The sequence below is a fragment of the Typopeltis vanoorti genome, chromosome 3, assembly GCF_054136105.1.
Source record: "Typopeltis vanoorti isolate ZY-2024b chromosome 3, IOZ_Tvanoo_1.0, whole genome shotgun sequence".
NCBI lineage: Eukaryota > Metazoa > Arthropoda > Arachnida > Uropygi > Thelyphonidae > Typopeltis > Typopeltis vanoorti.
The window spans coordinates 139,082,562-139,102,201 of record NC_143551.1 but is presented as its reverse complement, the minus strand read 5'-3'; the positions used below and the strand labels follow the sequence as shown (position 1 = coordinate 139,102,201).

The window sequence follows — 19,640 nt, the reverse complement described above, 5'->3', positions numbered from 1 at the left end:
GACCGTTCTCGCTCTCACCACTCTATCAGGCAATGCATTCCACGGTTCGACTACCCTCCATGCAAAGAAACCACTCATCACCCTCTTGCTCACAGTTTCCTTTCGTAACTTCCAGAGATGGTTCCTTGTCATCACTCCTTCCCGCTGTTCAACCAAGCGAAAGAACCCCAGTGTCAACCCTGTAACCACCATTCAACAGTTTAAAAGTCTCAATCATATCACCTCTCCTACTTCTATCCACCAAACTCTGCAGTCCACATTCCCTCAGCTGATCCTCATAACTAACATTGTACAGTACTGAAACTGTCTTTGCTATCTACCTCTATACCCTTTCCACAGTTAATTTATCCCCTTCAAATCCTGGCTACCAAATCTGAGAACAATAGTCTAAATGTGGTCTGATCAAGGTCTTATACAATGAAATGATAACTCTTTTATCTCTGCAGGTCAGCATCCTTCTCATTATTGCGGCAATCCTCTGTGTTACCTTCACCACCTTTGCAATATGTCCCCTAAATTTCAGGTTTTATCAATCATCAACCCCAGATCTCTTGTCTCCCCTACTTCCTCCAATATATCTCCTCCAATAGAGCATGTAGCATCCCATCGATTTGTCCCAAACTTCAAGACCTTACATGTTGCTGCATTAAACTGATAACCTCCATTCATTTGCCCATCTGTCTAGCTTATTCAAATCCTCTTGCATGACTACCACATCTGCACTATTACTAATAACCCTTCCCAGCTTCACATCATCCGCAAACAACTGAATATCCCCCTGCAATCCACTGACTATTTTTGAAGGTATGACAGAAAGGCAGGTTCCTCAAGCCACATGCTATAGAAAGCTTCCTAAAGCATTATCTATCTGCAAATGACCACAAGATCCCTTGCTTCCTATACTCAAGATACCAACCCCGGCTGTATAAATTTCAAAGTTGCTCTTTTTTTTCCCTTTTATTTCCTCCATCTCAGCAATTTATATGTCATGTTTTCTTTGAATAATAAGCAGGGTGTAGTACTTAGTAGATGGGCTGACTAGACTGGCTTAGATACGTGATAACATAATTGTAATCTTGCTCCATCACTACCAAACCATCAACTTCAGACACCTAAACAACATAAATGCATTCAGCATACTGTTAAAACAGAAAAATAACAGGTATTGCATTTCTGTACCTCCCATTAATGAATGAATGGAACTTATTTATGTATGAATTCCTATATCATATATTCATTGATAAATTCATTCATATATTAATTAAAGATTCACACTGTCATCTCATCTTTAAACTTGATGTTATTAATACTCTCAAAAAAGAACCATCTCCCTTTGCACTAACGAACACAACTCTCATTTAAAATGGTTAAAAGTAAGCAAAATCATTAATTAGCAAAATAAATAGTAAGTAAAATTAGGTTTTCAATCTTTCATGGATGAGATTTACATTCAAAGAAAAAAAAAAAAAGGAAAAAAAATAGAAACATCCGTTAGAACCAAACATCAGTTAACTCTTGTATAGCATTATTTCCACTTCTTTGAGATCTTCCCTAATTGCAAAGATTCTCATTAAATAATCACATCAAGAGCACAGCCAACTCTTTTGCATATTAATACTTTCCTATATTTCAGCAACATTACATTGCTATCATCAGAGATCACAAAAAAAAATGATATATGCACGCATTAACACTGGGCAAATGAGGCTCAAGAAAGACAACAAAAGTCGCTCCTAGAGCGACTTTTGTTGTCTTTCTTGAGCCTTGTATATACTTCCCAAATTTGTAAAGGCTTGGAAAATTTTTCAGGGCTGAGACAGATTTGAGGAATAGCCTTTCATATTTGTATTTGTTGCAGTGGCCTTCATCCAGTGATAGTAGGTGTCCAAAGCACAGTCCTCAATGGCTGTATTGGTGGAACCGGATGTAGTCCTTGTGTTCAGGTATTCTGATAATGGCTGTCCTGCCAGTTTGACTGAAGTAGGACAGTTTGCAACTGCAAGGGAACTGGTATATTCCTGGTAGGTCTCAGGGATGTGGCTGGTCTTTGGTGGACTAGATAAGAGATGCCCATTTATAATGTGGTCTGTAAATGGTTGTAAGGTTGTATTTCCTTAGGGTTTTTTTATTCAATTTTTCAGATGTGTCACAGATATATGGAATGGTGATAGATTTGAGTAATCTCTGCTCTGAAGGGAGAGGAAAGGGGGGGGGTTGCAGTTACAGGGTTTTAATATTTTTTAGGGTTGTTGCCATTGGCTAAAAATAGAAACATCTAAAAATAGAAACAGAAAGTGTTAAGGATGGGTGACTATGGTGAATGTATCGACTTATATGTGCAGGTTTTCTATAAACAGAGAATGCCAAGGACCCATCAGGCTGATGTGTAATCAATCAGAGTGTCTAGGAATGGGAGACTTTTGCTGTTTTCTTTTTCTAACGTAAACTGGATCCTGCGATGTTAATTGTTTAGATGTGTTAAGAAATTGTGGGGTGTATCCACACCATGCAGCCAAATGGAGAGCACATCATCTACATAGCATAGCATAGCCAGACAGTGGGTTTATGTGGGGCAGAATTTAAAGCTTTTTCTTCAAAGGTCTCCATGAAGAAGTTGGCCATGGTGGGTGGAGAAAATGGAAAACCTATGGCTGTCTCTTCTATCTCTTTGTAGAATTTTCCTTGCCAAACAAAATAGCCTGAGTTCATAGAAAACTGAAACAGAGCTGAGATATTAGGAAGAAATATGGCTTGGGTGAGGTCTAAGGTCTTATGAGTGAATAAAGAGGACACATCAAAACTGACCATTATGTCAGTGTGTTGGAATGGGAGGTTTTCTATACTGGCTTTAATGTGGGCTGAGTTTTTTTTGTGTGTGAAGGTGTGTTACCAGTATATTCTTTGAACATTTTGGCTACATGTTCGGCTAATTTGTATGTGAATCAATGTCATTCACAATGGGACATAATGGCACATTTTATTTATGGATTTTTTTGATAGTTCTTATATAGTCCACCGAAAAATTGACAAAATCTTAAATGACCACTTACAGACCACACAAGAAATTGGCATCTCTTATCTGTTGCATCAAAGACCCGCCACATCCCCTATACCTACCAGAAGTATACCAGGTCCCTTGAAGTTGCAAACTGTACTACTATGATCAAAATGGCAGGATAGCCAATATCAGAATATCTGAACACAAGGAATACATCAGGTTCCACCAATACAGCCACTCAGGACTTGCTGACTATGCTTTGGACACCTACCACAGGATACACTGAATGAAGGCCACTGCAGCAAATACAAATATGAAAGGCTATTTCCTCGAATCTGTCTCAACCCTGAAAAACTTTCAAAACCTCGACAAATTTGGATGCACGAGACTGCCCTAAATTCAGAAAACATACATCCTAAGATCTTCAGCCCAAAGGCCGAGACTACCCAATTTAGCTCACTCGAGGTGGGGGTGGGGGGACATTCAGGACTCTAGGCCTAACTTGCCTTTCTTCAGCCTAATTTGCCCAGTGTTAGTGCCTGCATGCACATATCGTTTTTTGTGATCCCTGATGATGGCAATGATGATAGCTGTTGACCAATTCTTGCAATAATCTATATTCTTTTTAGTACAAAGGTTAGGAAAATAAAGCAAAGTACCTGAAGACAAATCATTCCGAGCTTAAAAAGATAAGGGGATAAAAATAACTCAATATAATTACAATATAATTGTTGATCTATTACAATACATATTGATAGGAATGCTGACCCCATTTAACATGGGATAAGGCATAGCAAAAGAAGATAACTATTGATCTATTAAAAACAATACATAACCACTAATAGTGTAGAAGATAACTACTAACTGTATGTTCAAGTTCCATAAAAATTGGCCTTCAACTTACCTTTCATTTTTATATTCCATTTGACTTGTAATCCATCAGTTGCCAAATAAAAATGTTGCAGATCCAGTGGTAGGATACAGTTATTTCGCTAAAATAATGAGTAATGAAATTAAATTAGATGATATCTGTTTATATAATTTCAATTAATAATACATTAATATTCTCAAACATGTTCAAGTTCAAAATGGTTGGAAAAAAAATACCACAACAAATAATCGTTATAATTAATTAAACATATACAAAAGGTAAATGTTGTCTCTGAATCAAACAGTGAATATAATAATTACATTTATAATTTTAATTAAGTGGAACAGTATAGTTATCTTACTAATATTTTATGATCAGTTCACAAAAGAAAGTCATTTATGCAAGTTTAAGCACTGTAAGAATTCATACTGCACACACAAACATCAGCATACAAGATAGAACAAGTGAAAACAAGAGTTATGCATGTCAAGCAGAATTAATGTGCTCTTCATTTGTGGAATAAATTACTATCTAAGGTACATGGAATATGCAGTATATACAGAGTGAGCACACTAATGAAGTAACTGATGTGAAAAAAAAAAAAAAACTACTATATATATATATATATATATAGATATTGTACTTTGACACCTGACGAAGTTGGCTTACCAACGAAACTAGTTGTGTCCATATTAAACTTTTATTCTTAATTATCTAGGTGGTTTAAGTCATTAAAATTATTAAACGTGTTCATAAACCGAGTCAATCTGCATACAAATAACCATACATATATAAATTTATATATAATAATTATTTATTGTTATATAAATTAACAATATAGATTCATATATATGCCAGAAAACTATATATTATGTGTATGTGTGTATATAAATTAACAACACAGTTTCATACTTATGCCAGAAAACTAAATATATAATATATATAGCAATTTGTAGTATTAACTCGGTACTGGGATATGTTCATATTTATATATACTGACTATAACCAAGACTAGAATAACAATTAAATTTATTCAAAACGCAACATGTTTCATCGGATTCTCTGACTTCTTCAGGCGTGGGAACATAGAAAGCAAGTAAATACTATAAGAAACATCGTATCACTATAAAACAACTATTATAAAATCAGTTAGCTTTGAACTGTAGCTACGGTCCGTGTTGAAGTTCTATTGTTAAGCAGCAGCGTGCGTGAGAGAGATCCAACGAGGGAGATACATAACAAAACAAACAACCTCTTACAAAAAGCCACAGAACTTCCACAAAATATACGCCTTGCTGCTTGCTCTTTACATCCACTCATCCCAAGGTTATATGATCTCCCAAAGATACACAAGGAAAACTACCCACTGAGACCAATAGCAGATAGTATTGACTCGCCTACCTACAGCTTATCTAAGTTTCTGGCTTCATCTTTAAAAGGTTTTACAGGAAGCTAACATCTTTTTTGAAGATTTCGAACAAAAGGCAATCTCCTCAGCTACTCTTAAACCAAAAATTTGGCTAAGATTTGTAGATGACATATTTCTTATCTGGGACCATGGCACCGATAACCTTCAGTCTTTTTTAAATCATTTAAACAACTTCCACCAAGATATCAAATTAACAATGGAGGTTGAAGAAAATGGATCTCTTCCCTTCCTGGATGTAAGACTTACTAAGTTATCTGATTCTATTAAAATATGAATCTTTAGAAAATCTACACACACAGATAGATACCTGTATGCATCCTCACATCAACTATCCTGCAGAGAAAGTGGGTATCATCTCAACTCGAGCACATTGTGCTAGATCTATACTGTCAGATGATGAAGATCTAAAAAATGAACTACAACATCTCCAAAGAACCTTCACAAGTAATGGCTACTCATCGAAAACTATTAATAAGCATCTATACCACCGCCATCAAAACAACTCAGAAACACAAGACAATCCAAAAGGTTATATCTCCTTACCATATATCAGCTCGCTCTCCACGAAACTAAGAAGAATTTTAAGAAAGTTCAACATAAAAACCTGTTTCTCTACTCTTCCTAAACTAAGATCGATTTTAAGCAAATACAAACAAGCTCACAACCATCTACAATTCCCAGGGGTGTACAAAATCACGTGTAACTGCGGGAAGCAATACTATGGCCAAACTGAAAAATCCATCCTCCTACACCTAGAAGAACACCAGAGAGACATTGCCTACAAAAGAACCAGAGCAAGTGCCCTGTCAAGCCATATACTGTTTTCAGTAAACACAAATGATGAAGACCGTCAACATGAGATAAACTGGACAACAACCTCAAACCTTTATATATGCCATGACGAAGTGGAGCAACGCATAGTCGAGTCTAAGGAAATTGTTATGGACCCTCATCACATAAATAATAACCTCAGCTATAATCTACCGGACTCTTTCAGCTCTGCTATCCGATATTGGCACACACATGAAATCAGATGCACGCAGCTGCTTAACAATAGAACTTCAACATAGACTGTAGCTACAGTTCAAAGCTAAATGATTTTATAATAGTCTTTTTATAGTGATACAATGTTTCTTATAGTGTTTACTTGCTTTCTATGTTCCCATGCCTGAAGAAGTCGGACAATCCGATGAAACATGTTGCGTTTTGAATAAATTTAATTGTTATTCTAGTCTCGGTTATAGTCAGTATATATAAATATGAATATATATATATATATATGAGGGGTTTCTGAAAAGTAAGGTAACATATTTTTTTTTTTTTAATAATGGTGAAAGGGAATGAGATGAAACATGGTGGACAGATAGACCTGTTAATAACATTCAAAAAAACTCCCACTGCAGTCTGGCACTACTGTTGCTTCACTGTCAATTCAAGTTACAAGATGGCAGCTACCATGCGAGTGTGGTCCAAAACAGGTGTCCATGAAGTTATTAATTTTTTTTACAAGCAAAAAGGGCTTCACCGAGTGACATTCACCATGAACTGGTTTGCACATGGCAAAAAAGGTAATGTCAAAGAAGCAGGTGTGTTTTGGGTATAAGGAATTTAAAGTGGGCCATGGTGACATTGAAGATTGACATTGGATGGACATGCTTTCATCAAACAAGACAGAAAACAACATTTTGCACATTAAGGGTATCATTATTGAAGACTGGCGAGTGAAACTGTGTGAAATTGCACAAGTGGCAAAATTGAATAAGTCCACTGTCCACAATGTCCATGGCTTTTGAAAGGGTGTCCTAACAAAATGCCAGAGAAACACAAGGCAACACACATGGGGATGTGTCTAGAGAATCTGCTGCGATACAAAAGCAAGGATTTTCTCACTCGCCTAGTCACAGGAGACAAAATGAGGTTAATCACTTTACCCCAGAGAGCAAACAAGACTCAATGACCTGGAAACATCCACAATCTCCTTTGTGCAAAAAATTCAAAACTGTTCTCACTGTCCTAAAAGTCATGGCCAGAATGTTCTGAGATCACCAAAGCATTCTGTGGTGGACTTCTTGCCAAAGGGAGGAACAATCAATGCAAAGATTTACTGTGCAATGTTGGACAAACTAAAAGCCAACATTCAATGCAAACAACCAGGACTCCTGACAATGAGCATGATTTTGATGCATGATAACACCACACATGAGTGGCTGTGCTGTAATCATTGGGAAACTCTACCACATCCGCCTCCCCCTCTCCCTACAGCCTAGACTTAACACCTCCAGACTTCCATTTGTTTGGCCTCCCTCAAGAAACATCTTTCCAGAAGGCATTTCATTATGGATGAGGAAGTTCATTAGGTGGTGAGTGCAATGTTGGTTACTGGGTGTGGGCATAGACTTCAGTACTTTTATTGATAAAATGATCTATTGTTGGGACAAGTGCATCAATAAATTTAGAGACTGTGGAAAAGGAGTGCATATTCACTTATTTTTTGGTGTATAATTTCAACTTCCTATTATCGAACATCCGCAAGAAAAAAAAAATGTGTTCTCTTACTTTTTCGGAAACCCCCTCATATATATATATATATATATATATAAATTAACGACATAGATTCATACATATGTCAGAAAATTAAACCTATTAAGGCAATCTAAATGGCAAGTGAATCAGCTTGAAAAACAATGATTTTCAGCAGTTGAAGTCTTTATATTTCTGGTTGATAATCAAGAGTTATAGAAATTTTTTGGTCAAAGTATTCTGACTGAAACTGTAGCCACAAAATTTCCAAAACTAAGATCACTTGTGGTATCCTATGAAAAGGCATTTGATAGGATAGCATGTGGGATGCTATTACGTAAACTGGAGTAAATGGAGGATGGATATGAAGCTGATGATATGAATATGGCAAGTGGCTGATGACAAATACCAATAAGATATGCTAGTCACTGTTATCTGCTTTCTCCTGGTGAGCAATCCAGAAGGAAGATGACTAGTAGTATGCTGCATTTCTCTGTGTTTGAACTGCTGTATTTCATTTATACATTAATTATATAGGAAATTATTTGAAGAGAAATATTTAGTTTTTTTGTCTTAGTGATTTGCTGATGATGCAAAATTTGGTAGCATAATGGTTAATCAAAGCAATGTAGAGAACTTGTATATGATTTAGATAGCTGACAGTATTTGTCCAAGGATAACAGATACTAGCTTCGTGTGAAAAAGTGTAGTTATGCATTTTAAGATGAAAATATTAAAAGCTGTGTATCACATTGATGGAATCATATTATTATTATTATTAACATCTGACCTTCATGGAATCTGATACTCGTCATGGGAGGTATATGCTATTGCACACAATGCTCATCCAACCATGCCTTAAACTGATTCAATGTGTCTACATTCAGGAATGTAGACATTCCTGAATGTAGACACATTGAGGAATGCATAACACATTCAGGAATGCATTCAACTCACCAACCACTCTCCATGCAAAGAACCTGCTCCTCACTCCTCTGCTCACACCTTCTTATACAGTTTACAGTGATAGCCTCTTGTTCTACCCTCCTATCCCATTCTATGAAAAATCTCTTCCATGTCAACCTAATAACTCCTGACTAGCTTATATGTCTCAATCATATCCCCCTCCTCCTATTCACGAGGCTTTGCAATTTATATTCTCTCAATCTGTCCTCATACTCCACATTCCAAAGATCACTGACCACCTCTGTGAATCTTCTCTGGATCCTTTCTAACATATCCTCATCACCTGGTGACCAAACCTGTACACAATAATCCACATGAGGCCTGATCAAGGCCTTATACAATGGCATCACAATTTCTTTATTTCTGCATGTCAGAGTCCTCTGCATGACCCTGAATTTCAGGTCCTTGTCTACCACCACTTCTAGTGATGGTGGACAAGGAACTGAAACTTCCACTTTCATAGTCAAAGATGTGAGGACTAGATTTTTCACTTGGAGAGTGGTGAATGAGTGGAATGGGTTGCCAAGTTAGTTGTGAATGCTCTCAGTTAATGTGCCCAAGAAGAGGTATGATATGATAGATGTGGCTTCCAATGAGTCTTCAGACTCCATGAAGACTGTACAATAATAATATTCAGGACTTCAACTACCAAAATCATTGTTCTTCAAACTAGTTCATTTGTTATTTAGATTGTCTTAATAGGTTTTGTTTTCTGATATTTATTATTATATCATCATCATCAGAAACCTCCAGGGAGTCAAGGACTCATCAAGGGAGGACCATACATCACAAATATCAACTGTCATGCTCTCTCTTAAACTCATTCACACTAGAAAAATCTAGTTCTCACCCCCTTTCTTAACCACACACAAACTTAACTTCCACAGATGTCTCCCCCACCATCCATACAACAAGAAATCTATCAATGGGTTTCCTATAACATCCTTTAAGAAGTTTATAAGCTTCTATTTGATCACTTCCTTCCTCTATTTTCTGTCTACCAGTGTTTGCAGTCCATATACTTTCTCCATCCTCATAATTTACATTCCATAAACCTGACATCATCTTTGTAACTCTTTTTTGCACAACCTTTCCACAGCTTCTTCCTTCAGAATCCAGGAAAGACCAAATCTAAGTAGAGTGGTTCAGGTGCATTTGTATCAAGACCTGTTAAAGAGGCAAAATGACATCCCTGTTCTCATATGTCAATGCTTGTTTTAGTGCTGCAATTATCCTCTGAGTTGTATTTATACTTTTTGTTATGTGACCTTTGAACTTCATCTTTCTATCCACCATCAAGATCCTTCCTCATCAGTTTCTCCAAGCATTATCCCAGCAACATAACATGCTGCTGGAAATATCACATGCTAAAATGTATAACTCTATGCTTACAAACATTGAAATGACAGCCCTCATTTGCCCACACTTCCAGCCTTTCAAAATCATTCTGTTATAGAATATAAAATTGCTCTGCTTTTCTTTGCATCAGCAAACAATTGAACATCTCCTATCAGATAATTCCCAATATCAGGAACGATAGAAAAATAAAAGTGTGAGTGTGTGTGTGTGTGGCGGGAAGGAATTACTAATAGTAGCTGAAAAATTACATCTATTCTGAGTGAGATGGTGGTTATAATTAATACCATACAAACATGTATGGTGTTAATTAGAACTAAGCAGGATGAGATATTTATGAGGTAGTGAGTTACAAAGCTTGAGAGATATGACCCATAAATGAGAACTGGATGGATTTAAATGTAAACAGAAGAATTGTGCATACAACAACCAGCTGTCAGTTCCAAGTTTTATTATAATGTCATTCTGATGCTGTATGGCTGAGTGACATTTTTAAAGTATTCTGATAATAAAACTATCAGAATACTTTAAAAATGTGTTTGAATAAATTGATATTATTGTTTTACACACACACACACAAAGAGAGAGAGAGTTGTTAACCAAATCAAAACCAACTAGACTTAACACCAATGCAAGATTAGTTTTGTTTAAGACTTCTCACTATTTTTGATAACTGTTAAAAAAAACTGCAGCAGAATGTATGTGTGTGTGTGTGTGTGTGTATATATATATATATATATATATATATATATATATATATGCATAACTGTATATAGGCACAACTGTATATATGCATAACTGTATATATGCATAACTGTATATATCCACACGCATAAGGAGAGTATGAGCAATGGAGTGAGGGGAGGTTCTTTACATGAAGAGTAGTTGATGAATGGAATGCATTGGCTGAGAGTATGGTGAGTGCAGAAACTGTGAATAGGTTTAAGGCATGGTACGATGATTTTTTGTATGCATGTGGACCTCCCACTAAGTCTTTTGACTCCAAGGAGGTCTGATGTTAATTATACTAATTATTATATATAATATATTTTAATAATATATTTTTAAATTTAAACTGAATAATATATATTTTTTATTTTAAATTTAATGATATTCATATTAAGCAGTTTTGGAAAGTGCAGTTCAAGTTAGGATGATATAAGAGATTGCTTCACAAGTTTTTATGTAGTTAGAGAAGTCCATTGTAACTTTAAAACTCATCGGTCCTCTTTGCCACAGATAGGACAGTTTGACCAAAATATGATTAAGTTACATGAGTATGGCCATAGTGCTTCAGGAAAAGAGAACAGATTAAAATGAAAATAGCAAAAAAATTATAAAGATCAGGAGTAGCATTACATTAATCTCACTGGCCAACGAAAATGATGCAAATTGAATGAAAGATGTCAACAATTTCATAAACTGAAGGAAAAAATATCAGATCAGGAGGATTAAAAGAATGAAAGATAAGCTGACAAGAAATAAAAAAATAAAAAAAAAAAATCACCCCCACATGGCAGAGGTAAGTAAAGAATAAGAAAATCATATCACTCGATTACAATGAAGAAAGAATTAATTACAATACACATTCCAATGAAATCAATGTCGATACCTCATAATCTGTTAAACACAAATACAAACACTGGGTAAATGCCAATTTACCAAATGTTTTGTAAAAAAGAAAAAGATCAGATATATAGTGCAGAAAGATGCCCCTGATTACAGAGAGAGAGAAACCAGTACAAGCAAATTGGCTACAGTTATTGAAACAATTATCAAAAATGGAGCAGTATCTCAAAAATGGGAGGTAACTAGTAGCATGCTCTCAAGATTTTGTTCTTGGACTCCTGCTGTTTAACTTACTTGTTAATGATATTTCATGTGGACTGACTGGGGATATTCAAATGTTATCGATGATGCAAAGTTGGGTAGAATTATCAGACATTTTGTTGGTGTTAATTCTCTACAAGAAGATTTGAACAGACTTTCAGCTTAGACAAATGAGTGGGATTTAGTTTTTTTTAATAGTAATCAATACAAGGTGCTACACCTTGGGCTTCAAAGATATATGGTACCTATCATATTGGTTGAGATGTGCATCAGGAAGTGGATGAGATTTGGGATCTTGATGGTAATGGCAGGCAGTGGACTAAAGTTTAAGGGAACATTGCAAGTTTTGCACACAACTACATAATTTGGTGCAGCTATGATAAGAAGTACACTGACATGTAGGGATAAGGAAGTGGTGGTGCTTCTGTATAAGGCATTGGTCAGGCCACAAATTGACTATTGGGCTCAAATTTGTTGACTCATTTTCATTGTGATGTGGAAACACTAGAAAGGATCCAAAGACAAATGTCCAAAATGATATCAGGACTCTTGAGTGTTGGTTATGCACAGCAGTTGAGGGATGATAGAGACCTTCAAGTTGGTAGTTAAGGGATTTTACCATATTAATATAGAAGGAATCATTAAAAAAAAAAAAAAGTGGATGAGAAGCCATCCCTGGAAGATATGTAATTAGATTTTTTATATGACGAATGGTTGGTGAGTGGAATGCATTACCAAACTGTGTTGTGAATTTGGGAACTGTGAATAATTTCAAGGTTCAATATGATAGACATGTTGCTAGTTAGTGGGCCTCCCACAATGATTCGACTGACTCCAAGAACAGAGGTTACTGTAATAATAAGTAGCTGAAACTACAGAAAATAATTTAAAAAATTTACCAATTTTTATTTATTATTATTATTTTTATATTATTACAACCTCTCACATTTAAAACAGCAACATAGTTCCAAGGAAATTCTAAGGAATTCTAACTTCAACGCTCTGCTTTCCCAGTGATCAAATACATTTCTTAGTCAAACAAGAGGAATATAAGACCTCATTCTTATAAGCTCTGACACTATCATCAGAAAGACAAAGGCAGTGGCTATCTAACAAGATAATCATAAGGATTACATATGCTTTAATCAATATAAACTGTCTGCTAGAACATTATCATCACAAAAAGTTATAATACGAAGAGATTAATCAGAGAATTAGCAAAAGCAGTGATTCAACTAATTTAAAGAAATACACCTGTATTCAGTTACTAGAAATCTAGGAGTCTTCACTATGCATGCAACAGAATACTTAGCCTAGCAGCAAAGGTTTATGCACATTTATCAATGCACATATAGTAGTAGCATAAATGCAGAGTTTTGTCGTTACCATAGGTACTTTTTCTTTGTCTAGTTAATGTTGCTTTCCTGAAGATGTTACTGCAGAAATTATTATTATTATTATTACCCAAGACACCAAGGAGTCAAAGACTCATCTAGGAGATCCTTTTATCAAACACAACTCATCATACCATGCTTTAAACACACTCAAATTCTCTGCAGGCACCACACTCAGGCAAGGCATTCCAATCATTCACAACTCTGCATGAAAAAGCATGCTTCTCACTCTCCCTACTCACACCCTCCTTATACAGCTTTCAGGGATGACCTCTGGTTCTCCCCTGATCTCCCACTATTTTCTGTAGAACCTCTCCAGCATTGATCCTATAACAACCCCTTAATAACTTATAGATCTCTATTATATCTCCCCTCCTCTTCCTGTCCACCATATTTTGCAAGTTTCATCTTCTCAAAATTTCCTCATACTTGACATTCCAGAGGTTAGAAACTACCTTAGTCAGTCACCTCTGGACCCTCTCCAACATCTCTTCATCCTTCTGAAAACCAGGTGACAAATCTGGGCAAAATAGTCCATGTGCGGCCTAATCAGAGCCTTATACAATGGAACATGAATCTCCCTAGTTCTACAAGTCAGTGTCCTCCACATCATTCCCAGAAACCTTTGTGCTGTCTTCACAATTTTGGCTATGTGTTCCCTAAATTTCAGGTCCTTATCCACTATCACCCCCAGATCTCTTATTTCCTCCACGTCCGACAATATATGCTCACCAAGCATAAATTGTGCATCCCATTTTTGTTTTACAAATTTTAAAACCTTACATTTTGAAACATTGAACTGGCATCCCCAATCCCGTGCCCAATCACTCAATTTATTCAAGTCTTTTTGTAAGGCCACAACATCTTCTCTACTCTTCATGGTTCATCCCAACTTTGCATCATCTGCAAACAACTGAATATCTCCATCCAAATCTTTACCAATATCATTAATATACAAGTTAAACAGCAATGGCCCTAAAACAGACCCCTGAGGCACACCACTAGTAACTTTCCTTTTCCTGGATATTGCCCCCCATACACAACTTGTTGATACCTATCAGATAGCCAGTCTCCAATCCAATGCACCAATCTAATATCAACCCCATTCACTCCAGTTTGACTATCAACTTATCATGCAGTAATCTATCAAAAGCCTTTGCAAAATCTAAATATATTACTGTGTCCTTCTCCTCTGTCCATTGAAGAAGTCACCTTATTGTAATAAGCAAGTAGAAAAACATGACCTCCCTTTAGCAAATCCATGCTGTCCGTCAAAGATAATACCATTGTTGTCAACCCAATTCTGGATCCTAGTTCTCACAAGCTTCTCCAACAACTTAACTAAAACACCTGACACACAGACAGGCCTATAGTTTGATGCTTGAATTCTATCACCTCCTTTATGAAGTGGCACAATCTTGTCCTACTTCTACTCCTTAGGAACTTGACCAAGTGCAACACTCGTATCAAAAAAATATGTCAAGGCCGGCGTCAACTTTCTGGCACATTCCTTCAGAATATGTGGTGATAAGTTATCAAGTCCCACAGCCTTATTTACATCTAGTTTGCTCAACTCCCCATCCACCTCTTGCTCACTTACAGTCAGTCTTTCTTCCCCATCATCAACTGCTCTCAATCTCTCTCTCTCTCTATGAAGTCACATTCACAAGATTGGAAGACCTTTATGAACTGCTCATTAAGTATCTCCACCACACCTTCTGCAACAGCTGTCTTTATACCATTTTCTCCAATCAATGTCATTGTATTGAAATGGTGGCATTGAATTACAAAAAAAAAAACTATGTTTATTCTTAAGTTATTAAATTTTTAATTTCCAGTATGCATTAGCATATTTCATTGCATTTAGCATAGAATATAACGTTCTTTATATATTTATTAGAAAGATATGCAAGCTTACTTGTTTCCATGTTAGCAGTGCAGATTCATCGACTGCTTCTTTCTCAACCACAGTGACATTACTAACGCAAGGAAGGCTTTCTGAAAATAATAACATAACATTATTCAAAGTGTATTAGAAAGATATCTACAGAGTATAACTATATTATTAACAAACCTCAATGGAGTCAGCAGACTCAGTGTCTCAACTAGCAATCTACTACTAACCTTGGGTTCATTCACACTCTTAGGATTCACAACACATATACACACACTAGCATGCATTCCATTCATCTATCAGAAAATTACTCCTCACTCTTCTATATCCTAGGGTTTTATACATCCCCCCAGGGCTAATCATTCTTCCTCTCATCCTCCCTCCACTTTATATATAAACTGTTGTATTAATATGGCAAAATCCTCTCACAACTTAAAATTATCCTCTTCTGCCTATCTGTACACAAAACTGCAATTTATATTTCTTCAGTCTTTCTCTCTATGATCAATATTCCATTGTCCATATGCCTTAATTACTCACCTCTGCATCCTTTCCAGAATTTCTTCATCATAGTGGATACCAAATCTGCATACAAGCACACATGCATTATGTAATCAAGGCTTTGTGCTTATCCACAAAGTATAACAAGCTTATCCACTTATCTACCCCAATATATAATATAATTGGGGGCATAACAAGACCATCCATGTTGCAGCCCTGAGGAATTTTTTTTTCTGCTCTCAATCATCTAAACATCATTAAACACAGTATAAAATGATATGTCACTGCAGCTTCGCAACCATATGCCTGGGGGAAGGAATGTCCTAGGTTCGATTCCCGTCAGAGACGTGAGGAGCTGAAGGATCTTCCTCAGCCATAGCCAAGTTAGCCGGTCTTGGGCGTGGGCAGTAGGGTTTTTTCCGCCAGTTTATCTGGTGTTTTTCATCCCGCAAGCAGGCAAACCGGACCCGTGAACACACAGGGATACAGCCAAGAATACTTTGAGGCATAGGCGTGACCATTCTATCCTCGTATTTCGGTTACGAAATCCAAGCATGCTTGGAAGGTTGTGGGCCTTAAAAGGCCTGTTAAAGCCATTGAGATAGACTGCAGCTTCACAATTTAGAAATCTTCTCAAGTCATTCTATTATTAAATGTTGAAGGACTTTATTAGCAAAACAGGACATTATTGCACAAATATGTAAAGAATAAGACTAACAGATATTCTTCACCTAAAACCCACAGGAGTGTCAGTGCAAAGTGATTTCATATCCCAGAAATGAGAATTCCTGAAAAATATGGAAGTGCTTTCTTCCTAAAATCAGGGATATGCATCAGATCTTCCAATCTTACCAGATATGATGTTATTGGTGGGTGCAGGAAATCTTGTAGTCTCATCTAATTACAAAAGTTTCCAAATTACCACAGTTTCAAAGATACTAAGTGTTCTAAAATATCAAGTGTAAATACAAACATATTTATTAGTGATTTTAACAGTTGCATTGAAACCAAAGGACCAAAAAGAATGAATTCCTTGAGTTTTTAAAAGACAACTATCTTAAGAAGTATATAACAGAGGCCACACATGGATCGAGGGTCTTGGATTTATCTCATCAGAAGATATTATTACCCAAGTGACCAAGAAGTGATCACTTGGGTAGTAGCCAGCCATATCAGGACTTATGTGAGAAAGGATTATATGTGGAACTATTAAGGCAGGTGATTATGACAAAATCAGGAGGTGGCCTGCAGTGATATATAGGAATGAGGAATTGGATGGGAAGGAAATCAATACTGCTTGGCCTATACCTAGCAGAGGCAATGACTGAGTGTATTTCAAAGGTCAGGAGATTAAATAAAGTAGGTGTAAAATGGATGACTGAAAAGGTGAAGCATGCAATCTGGAAGAAAAAGGCATTGTAAAGGCAGTACAGGATGAGTGGAGATAATCAGTTATATGAGAAGTACAGAGCAAATAAGAAAGGTGACTCGCTTGGTAAGGATAGCAAAAGTGCAGTATGAGCAGCAGTTAGCAAAAGAGCAGAAGATATATGAGGAATTGAGTAAACGTGATGTAAACAAGTCCATGGGACTTGATGGGATATCACCATGTATTATCTTGAAGGAATGGTCTAGACAGTTAACAACAGTTTAACTTACATTTTTAATGAGTCTTAATTAGTCCAAGTTCCAAAGGAGTGGAAAGATGGCAAAATTGTTCTGTTTCATAAAGAGGGTGGGGGTATAAGACTAAGGCTATTATAGGCCAATCAGCTTGTCAAGAGTTGTGGTCTAGGTGTTGGAGAAGTTAGTAAGGACAAGAGGATTCAGAACTGGGTTGAGAGCAGCAGTAGAATTCTCTTTAATGGACAGCATGGGTTACTAAAGGAAGATCATCTTTTAGCAATCTGCTTATTATAACAAGGTGACAAATACATTAGGCAAAGTGAATGCATACACAGTAGTATATTTAGATTTTGCAAAGGCTTTCAATAGATTGCCACATGACAAACTAAAACAGTAGTCCCCCCCTTATCTGTGGGGGGATACATTCCAAGACCCCCCCCACACACACACAGATATCTGAGACTGTGAATAGTACCGAACCATATATACTGTGTTTTTTCCTATACATACATACCTATGATAAAGTTTAATTTATAAATTAGGCACATAAGAGATTAACGATGGAATAATGGAATACAATGATGGAATATGGCACGCAATTTAAAACTTATAAATTGTTTATTTCTGAAATTTTCCATTTAATATTTTTGGACTGGAGTTGACCATGGAAACCGCAGAAAGTGAACCCACAGATAAGGAGGGGGGAGGACTACTATAGTTAAATTGGAACAGATGGAATTGGACAGTAGAGTAGTGCACTGAATTGGAGATTGGCTGTCTGACGGGTATCAGCAAGTTGTGTATGGGGAAGTGATATCTCAGAAGAGGAAAGTCACTGATGGCCTGTCCCAGGATCTGTTTTGAGGCCATTGTTGCTTAATTTGTATGTTTTGGAAAGGGCTTAAATAGTGATGCACAGTTGTCTGCAGATGATGTAAATTTAGGGAGCATTATGAGAAGTAGAGCAGATGTTGTAGCTTTGCAAGAAGGCCTAAATAGACTGTCTGAATGGGGGAATGTCAGTTTAATGGTGCAAAGTGTAAGGTTCTAAAATTTGAGAAGCAAAGATGGGATGTAGAGATTTAGATTTTGCAAAGGCTTTTGATAGATTGCCACATGACAAACTAGAATAGTAGTCTCCCCCCCCCCCACTTATTCCCCAAATTAACATTTCAATTTTGGGAAAGCAAACTGGTCATCTTGGAATGGTGGAGATATTTTAGAGAAGGTGTAGGAGATGAAAGATCTGGGAGTGATGGTGGATCGAGACTTGAAATTTTGTGGACATTTTGCTAAAATTGTGAGGACAACACAGCGAATTATGGAAATTATGCAGAGAACATTGATGTGTAGAAGTAAGTATCTGGAGATAGTTCAGAGACAATTGACTAAGTTGCTTTCTGCTTTCTGGAATGTGGAATATAAGGACAGATTGAGAGAATGCAAATTACAGAGCCTAGTAGATAGAGGGTGAGACATGATTGAGACAGATAAGTTGGTAAAGAGTAATTACCTGATTAACATGGATGAAATTTTTCATAGAAAATCTGGAGATAGGGGGATCTTTGGAAGCTGTATAAGGCAAGTGTCAGAATGGGAGCAAGGAGTACATTTTTGCATAGAGAGTAGTGGGTAAATGGAATACATTGCCTGAGAGTGCAGTTTAGTGCAGGTACAGTGATGCATTTAAGTCAGTCAGGGTATGATGAGCTGTGCATGTGAGGGTGGAATCTGCCACAGTAAGTCTTTTGACTTCAAGGGGGGGGGGGGTATGATGATGATGATGATGATAATAATAGCAAACCAATAATGATGAGAAAGAGGTAGTTTTGGGTTATGTGGAACAACAGGCAGAATTTCTTTCCCTTGCATTCATCATAAACAATAACCCAAAACTACTTCTTTCCTTTAATGGTGGAAGATGGATTAGGATCTAATCCTGATCTATTTGATAACAACAACATTAGAAACATTATTAATATATAATTGTGTGAAGACAGTTGCAGGACTAGCTACATAAAAAGTACAAACTTATCACCATTAAAATTAAGAGAGTGGTTATTACTGTTATCATTATTATTCAGGATCTCCATAGAAACATGAGACTCATTGCATGATGAAGCCCATCTTAGGAAACGCAAAGTCTATCACACCACTCCTTAAATCCATTCATCCTCCTATCAGGCAATGCGCTTCTCATCACTTCCAGGGATGGTCCCTTGTTACACTATCTGAAGAATCTCCTCAGTGTCAAT

At 36.6% G+C, this 19,640-nt stretch overlaps 1 protein-coding gene across 3 annotated transcripts in view; it reads right to left on the bottom strand.

Annotated features, from left to right (window-relative positions):
* The window catches only part of LOC150108602 (tubulin polyglutamylase complex subunit 2), a 70,763-nt gene that overhangs the window by 47,962 nt on the left and 3,161 nt on the right, over window positions 1-19,640 (bottom strand). For all 3 annotated transcript variants that reach the window (XM_090416050.1, XM_090416052.1, XM_090416051.1), the window contains exons 2-3: window positions 15,283-15,362; window positions 3,903-3,990 (exon numbers count right to left, since the gene is read on the bottom strand). In XM_090416050.1, the coding sequence (XP_090272176.1) occupies window positions 3,903-3,990; window positions 15,283-15,362 (168 nt within the window). The remainder of the gene's footprint in view (window positions 1-3,902; window positions 3,991-15,282; window positions 15,363-19,640) is intronic.